This window comes from Parasteatoda tepidariorum, chromosome 8 (assembly GCF_043381705.1).
Source record: "Parasteatoda tepidariorum isolate YZ-2023 chromosome 8, CAS_Ptep_4.0, whole genome shotgun sequence".
NCBI lineage: Eukaryota > Metazoa > Arthropoda > Arachnida > Araneae > Theridiidae > Parasteatoda > Parasteatoda tepidariorum.
This window is the reverse complement of record NC_092211.1, coordinates 1,744,002-1,752,029: the sequence shown is the minus strand read 5'-3', so window position 1 is coordinate 1,752,029 and position 8,028 is coordinate 1,744,002. Positions and strand designations below refer to the sequence as shown.

Genomic DNA, 8,028 nt, shown 5'->3' with positions numbered 1-8,028 from the left:
GCTCCGCCCCCTGCTCGCTATCGCTCGGCAACCCTCGATAATTACTGCGCAATTACATTTTTGTTCACATCGCGAACAAAATCAAAGTCGTTTTCCTGGAGCTTAGCTGGCAATTTTTCTGCACCAACATCACATAGAAAGAATATGATAGAATTGTAAAATGTCAGAGGTCCTTAATATCATCATTATAAGCTTACATAAAGCAATTTTAATACAAATAGTATTCAAAACTTATATAAAGCGAGGGAGCAATATTTTTTAACACATCACTATAGAGCATTGTTTCTCAACGGGGGCGGTAGAAGTATGCTGAGGGGCGGTGAACTTGTTTTGGGCAGTAGGGGGGCATTGTGTATTTTATGGGCGTTAAGGGGGTGATGAGCATGTTTTGTCATTCAAATTTAATTTTGAAACTCCCAAATAAAATTATTAAATTACTATTGATTTAATAAATAAAATTAATATACAACTAATGTTAAAAGAAAGATTAAATCAATATATTAAACTAAGATTATCCGATTCAACATTTGTACCAGCAATAAAACAAACTTATGTGATCTATATTCTCGAATTCGAGCCAGCGCAAGTCAGTTTTTCTGCCTCTGACTCATACGAGCCATTTGGCGAAAATTGAAATGCCTGTGCTTTCAGTATAAATGTTTGGTTTGACCCATGTTTGTTATGAAGGTTTTCGTTAGCTTCCTTTTAGTCTCCCCCCCCCCCCAGTTTCAATTCAATTCCACAGTTTATTTGGCTAGGTTCGTGCGCGAATCAGTTCTTTATTGTAAGTTATTTATTAATTTTGAAAAATAGTTGATTTTCTTTCACAGATTGTATTTTGCTGTCTCTAACGATGTCGATAAACAGAAAGAATTGTCGTCAATACAGTGTCACGTGCTTGAAGTTCGGATTTGTTCTATCGCCGTTAAAATCTCAACTACGAGTGTGTTTACTTTGTTAGAAAGTTTTATCTAATGAGGCAATGAAACCTTCCGTTTGCAGGAGCATTTGCAAAAAATTCATCCCTACAAACCAAATAAAAATCTGTCACTTTCACGAACATCAAGCACAAGTCTCTGATGGCACCTTCGGTCTCAGGCTTACTAGCAACCTCATCACAAAAATGCGATGATAGTTTGACAGCCTCTTATAATATATCAAAATTAATAGCTAAATCTGAGAATCTTTCATACCATCGGCGAAGAGTTGATACTACCGGCTGTCAAGAAAATTTTGGAAACAGTTTTGCACCATCCTGCTGCATCCAATGTAATCAAAAATATCCCATTAAGCAACGATAAAGTGCAGCGAAAAAATAATGAGATGGATGAGACATTGAAGTTTCTTTATGCTAACTTTTGATATCCAACGTATTTTCCCCTCAAGTTTATGAGTCAACCTTGCCAATTAATGAGGCTTTACTGTTGGCATGCGTCCGGTTTGTTAAAGAAAGAAACATTATTCAAGATATGGTTTTTTCCAGGAATTTTGATTGTAGAAACCAAATGTGAATCGACTTTTAATACTATCAAAGATTATTTTAAACAGAAGAATATTCCTCTTGCGAATATTATCTCTTGCCATTGATGAAACTCCTGCAATGGTGGCACCACATTGTGAGTTTATCGCCTTTTTGAAGAGGGATTCAATGGCAGCATTTAGTTTAAAAAATTTCAGTAGTCGTTTACATCAGTCATTGTAATATGTCAAGCTCTGCTGTGAACAAAATTCGCAGTAATGCTCTCAACGATTGATTATTCATAAGCTGTGTATAAAAAATACAAGCAATGAATTCAATCGTTTGCTACTACACACTGAGATTCGCTGGTTTTCCTAAGTCGCCTGTCTTAATAGGTTTTAGAATCTTTTCGACTTTGTACTTGAGTTCCTCGAAGTCAGAAATGTAGTTCTGAAAGACAAATTGCTAGAATTTAAGATAGAAGTGGCATACATGATCGATTTATTCGCAAAATTTAATGGTGTTAATTTACAACTTCAAGGGTACAAACTCAATTTGACCACAACAAATTAGTTTTTTCTGCCTTTCTAAAAAAATCATTTTGTGGAAACAAAATTTTGATCGGAATGAGTTTAGCCAATTTCCAATCTAATCGGATCTTAAAAAGAATAGTTAAATTCCCTCTGATGACACACAAGAATATTGCTAACACCTTGAGTCTTCTTTACACATGGACTTTTCCGACCGTTATAAGGATGGTTTGTCCCTGGAAGTCCCTCAATGGGTAATGAATCTTGTGAATATTGAAACAGCACAGGTTCAGATTCAGGAGGAATCGGCTGAACTTTCAAGGAATGAAACGAAACTTTGAAATGGTGATGATCTCACAGAATTTTGTTTGGCTTCAAGGTAACACCACTCGTAAAAAATTGCTTAAAACTGTTGCTTCTTATAATTCAGCACCCCCTCCACCCCATTTCTCAAAATAACCAGATTTTCGCAAAAGAGGTGGGGGCGTTGCAATTTTTTTTTACTCCTTAGGAGGGCGGTAACGTTTAAAAGGTTGAGAATCTATGCTATAGAGCATTAGCCAGAGATAAATCTCCGTATCCAAAGCACGCGTGGGAGAGCCTAACTCAGGTAGACTATATTTGAGGGTGCCCCTTGATTCTCGCCTAGTTGCGATCGCGGTTGATCGCCAAGCTGGGCGATGTTGAAATCCAATCGTGATTCTGATGGGTTTAGATTTTAGCGTTATTTTTAAATGTTCAATGGTATGTGTAATTTCAGAAGTCTGTTAGTTCTACGTTGGATACTGCCTGGTAAGGTAACTTTTGCTTCTGGTCAATAAGATCAAAGGTATGTGGGCAGTCATAAAAAGGGACTTTAGGAAAAAATGTCATCACCAGTCCGGTACCACAGATGCCCTTTTCGATTCGTATTTCGCCGAATTTATGTGGCGATGGAGGTACGCAGAAGCTATTCATAATAAATTTAGACAGTATCTAACTGCTATTAGGGAATTCTGTGCACCTCTAAATCTGAGGATATTCAAGCTTAACGAAGAAGTGAGTTGTTTTTTTTTCTTTTCTTACCATGCTTACTCCATTAATTTTTGTTTCGATTCAAAATGCATTTTATTGGGTTTATTAATTTTGCTTATATCGGGTTCATTGCAATTTTATAAAGTTTTGGCCGATGTTTTGTTGAGATTTTCAAATGTTTTATTGAAATATCATTATATTTTGGCAGCCATTCCTGTTACCACGGTGTTCCGCGCAAACAGGATTGGCGCCAAACATAAGTCACCAGTTTCGCCAAGGGGCAGCCACAAGTATATTTTTACCCCTAACTCAAATCGTTGTTCACGGTGATAGATATTCACAAAGATATTCACGGTGATCAAATTCTTATGAAAGATATAAGTATTTTAAAGTAAACTCTGTTCAATATATTTTACACATTCAATACAAAATAAAAATCACAACAAGATTTAGCTGGTAAGTTTAGTTGTAATACTTCTGCAGGCGGCATTATTAAAAATTATTACTTTTTCACACACATGCGTTCTCAATTTTGATTGGCTGTTTTGTGCGTTACTAACCTGAAGTCTTCTGTGATTGGGTATGTGTTGTCATTCCACTCTCTTTATATATATATATATACGATTATTGAAAAGATTTAAGGGGAAAAAAAGTGTTTATTTCACGCATATTAAATTATTTTTTATTAGTTATCGCGGATAAATCTCGATGATTAACGTAAACGTGGTAGCATAGGCCGAAGTACTATTTCTAAAGTTATGTAAAGCCAGGCATTTATTTTGTTCCCACCATCAGAAAACTAGGGAAATCTATTGCTATTTTGCGTAAATTTCCAATATAAGAAAAATAGAAAAGTTCCTCGTGATCTCTGCATTATATAAGGTTAGATTCTATATAAAGTAACATTATCTAGCTTTCGCCGTAATATTATTTTGCTTCGATTTTGGCGATTTAAAATATTAGATTTTATATTTTTTGAAAGTATCGTTCATCTTTTTTTTTGGCGTGAATAATCAAGAGAAAATTTAGACGGTAGTAGAATAATTTAGCAATATAATTTAATTTAGTTTTCCGTATTGTTGTGAGGCAGTAAAACATGGAACATTAGTTGTCGTGATGTTCCGTATCGTTCTCAATATGGTTAATTATTATTCTGATAACATTAGCTACAAAGAAAAACGTGTTTTGTTTCATTTGAAAACGTTACAACCACAGGGAAGGGAAGGGCGACAAATAAATAGGCAAATAATTGTGTCGTTATAGGCCTTTAATTTTCTCAAAAAATCTCGTAGTGTTGTTCAGTACTGTATGATTAATTTGTTTTCATTCCTTCCTCACAAAAAATGGGTATTCAGCTATATTTTTATCAAAGAATATGCGCGCATTAGAAGATTCCATCTCTTTAACAATATATGATCTGGATTGCCTACTTTCTTATGCCACAGGATTGCGTCAGAAAATGCTTAATAATTGTTAACTGAAATACGTAATGAAATCTATCCTTAATTTTAGGACATTTAATGAGCTAGTTTTTAGATCATTTTATTAAACAAATATTTTTAGAGAATATCTCTCTCTGAATTTAATGAATTTTATTCATGCTTTTTGTGTTTTAGGAATGCTATAATGAATGCCAATTAAATATTAGCTTAAAAGACATTGGTTGCCTTTATCAAAAGATGAGACCATACTCAATGGAAAGCATTATCTGTCCTGATGCTATAAGTGGTACGTAAAATATTAGAATTTAAGCTATTTTTTATAATTTTTTGCGCACATTGTTTTATTTTTGATAACTAAGAATTAGCATCTTTAACTTGGAACCATTTCTGACCATTAACTTGTTACTTTGCTCAAGTTTAAGTATCCATTGAAAAATTGAATTGATTATTAAACATATTTAAGTTGCTTTCTCTTCCACAAATAAGATTAAAACCTGGTGGCCAAAGTTACCTTGATAACCAGGGTAACAGTTGGTCTTTTCTTTATCTTCTTTCGAACTCTATTGAAATGTATTAGTCAGCAAAAAAATATTTTTCAGTAATATTTTTTTTAAATTAAAAGCTTATTGGTATAACATATCAAATTTGGTGAGTACACTACAGTTATTTAATATATTTGCTTATCAAACAAGTTCATATAATAAACAAAGCTCACATTGTTCATGAAACTGATCTAAGTTCTAAATCATTTAACGAATCTTTTTGGCGGTAATTTATAATAGCATATTAATGTAATTTATATAAGAAATACAAATTCTGAAACATTTAACATATTAAGATACCGATTCAAATACATTTACCGAAAAATGTTGCGCAATATGGTAGTTTTATAGAATTGCGTTATAATAAAGAAAAAATCATTATTTTAGTTTCAATCCAATCAAAATACAATAAAAATTAAAAGCATATCAATGGCGTAAGAAAATAAAATATTAGATGAACCGGACAGTAATGACGTTTCGCCTCATTAAATATTCGTTTGTCTTAAAAACCAAATCATTATTTTTCTGAAACCATTTCTATTCATTTTCAATCCGACACCGAGGGTGAATACATTATTGATAAAAAATAAAATTTTGAAAAGAAATATCAAATGCACCAAAATTTCATTACTTTCCAGTCCACCTAATACTACAGGTAAATACTTTTAAATTAGGAACAAAAAAATACTTTTTTCACCTTATTTCTGTCGGAGGTCCTCTCTATTATCAGCAGATAGCAGTACAGTCCGCAAAAAAAAAAGATATCACCCTGAATAACTTTCGTTCTAATGATCGGATTTTCACGAACTAAAAATCAATCTTAATGGTTCCTGGGGGTAACCTCAAATAGGCTAATTAATTAGTGCTAACTATTAATTAAGTTACGAAATCAGACACAAAAACGTACTTTCTCTGAATAAACATGCATTTTTTTTTACATATTTGGATTTCTTATCTTCAAAATATAGGGGGTAGCCGCAATCTGGGAAATGTGGTCCCCATAGTTTGGTCAGGAGAGCGATTCAAAGTTCGTACCCCTTAATGTTAATTTCGCTTTTTGCGTTTTCAGTCATATTTTCAAAACTAATGAAGCAATTAAAAAAAAATTGCACCCACTCATAAAACTCATTTACCCAAAGATAATTTCATGAAAAAAATAATTTTTAATAATTATTTATTATTTTTTATTATTTAATTAAAGTGAGGATGAAAAAAAGTTGAATTATAAGGTATGAATTTTTTTATATACTATTTTAATCAACATATTTTTCAATTGAAAAATCTAAAGTTTCAACTGTTTTTATTTATTAGAAGATGAGAAAAATTAAAATTACTTATTTAAAAAAAATAATTTGGCGACAATGAAGAAATGATTAAGTGGGGCGATAAATATTAAAATATGATAAACTTACGAGGAACTTAACTTAGCGCGCGTAGCGAAAATTTCATTCATTTTTTTTTTCGCTATTAATCGTTTGCAAATCTTTTTATTTTTATTTTTTTAAAACTATAAAATACAATGTTTCTTTTTTTAATAGTCTAAAATTCTATTTGCAATTTAGCAAAGAAATTTGAATAAAACATCCTATTGAATAAAAAGCATTTTATTCAACGAATGTCGAGTTTTATAAAACCATGCTTCTGATAGAATATGATTATACACCAGATTGTGCTTATTTAATGTGATTATTTTTTAGTTTTTAGATTTTACTTCTCAATAACAAATACAATTTCAATAGTGAACATACGTATGAATAGATTTGGAATAAAATATTTATCAATTTCTTGAATACATTTTTTATAAATATTAGTAAAAATACGTAGTAAACATATTTAATCATACCTCACATCATCGCAAATTTCTCAACATCTTATCTATCGTCTTAATGTTAGAAGTAATTTTTTAATCACCTGTCCGGAAGTGTTTCGCAGAACTATTTTACCAACTATTTAATTAAATTTTAACGTTCTTAAAAATCTTATTCTTTACCCTACTACGTTTATTATTTCTTCATTAATATACTAATCAATTTTTTAGTACTTTAATTTAAGTTTTCTTTAAAGTGAAGTTATTTTAAATCATAGTCAAGCTTTTTTAAAAAGAATTACTGTCTGCTAGCTAAGAATAAAATCTTGTTAAGAAATAAAAAACATTCCACTGTTTACAATTATTTAATACAAAACAGCTGATTATTTGCTAAGCATACTATTTTTTCGAAAAAGGAACATGAATCATTGATAGTCTTTTTTTTGTTTTGTTTCTTGTGACTTCAACATAGATTATCTAAAATAGTGTTCATGCTTTAGAAGTCACTACAAGGAGTCTAAAGATACCTGACATAAAAAACTGTCGAATACGTAGCCAAAATTTTTAAGCGTCTTAAAATATCTCAGTATCTTAAATGTCGTTCTAACATCTTAGTTGCGAAATTAAATTTTTAATTATCAGACCACGCGTGATTCAATAACTATTTCATTACATCTTTCACTCTTTCTTTATGATTACATGTAGATTTTTTTCCAGATAATATGCTAAACTATTTCGTTTAATTTTTTTCTTTAGCACGATTCCCAAGATATTATTGTAGTATAATTTGTGATCAGGAGAAATGCCTTATTTTGTTAAGCAGGAAATAATAAAAATTGAAATTTGTAAGAATATTCCGAAGCCGTTCCAATTTTGAAACCATCTGATTTTTTAAGAAAAATGCAATAAAAAATACGTAATTTCCGATCTTATTTTGATTAAAAATGAAAAAAAATTAAAATTAAAAAAACGTGACAAGAAGGCTAACATACTTTTTTCAGAAATTGTGAAAACCAATTTTTTCTATATTTCGTCAAAAGAGGATAAGAATGATATTGCTCCAAGGGACCTACTCAATAATTTCGCTATTTCCAGAATGAAATCTGTTTGATCGAATCATATTTCCTTGAAAATTAAAACGAGAAAACAATTAATTTTATTATTTATCTAAGCTTATTCCATTTATTTAATGATAGCGGTATCAAGGTTAAGGATTTAATTAGTGCTAACTATT

At 31.1% G+C, this 8,028-nt stretch overlaps 1 protein-coding gene across 2 annotated transcripts in view; it reads left to right on the top strand.

The window, feature by feature from the left end:
- Positions 1 to 8,028, top strand: part of LOC107436596 (uncharacterized) — a 100,176-nt gene that overhangs the window by 76,966 nt on the left and 15,182 nt on the right. For both annotated transcript variants that reach the window (XM_071184100.1, XM_071184101.1), the window contains one exon: positions 4,620 to 4,731. In XM_071184100.1, the coding sequence (XP_071040201.1) occupies positions 4,620 to 4,731 (112 nt within the window). The remainder of the gene's footprint in view (positions 1 to 4,619; positions 4,732 to 8,028) is intronic.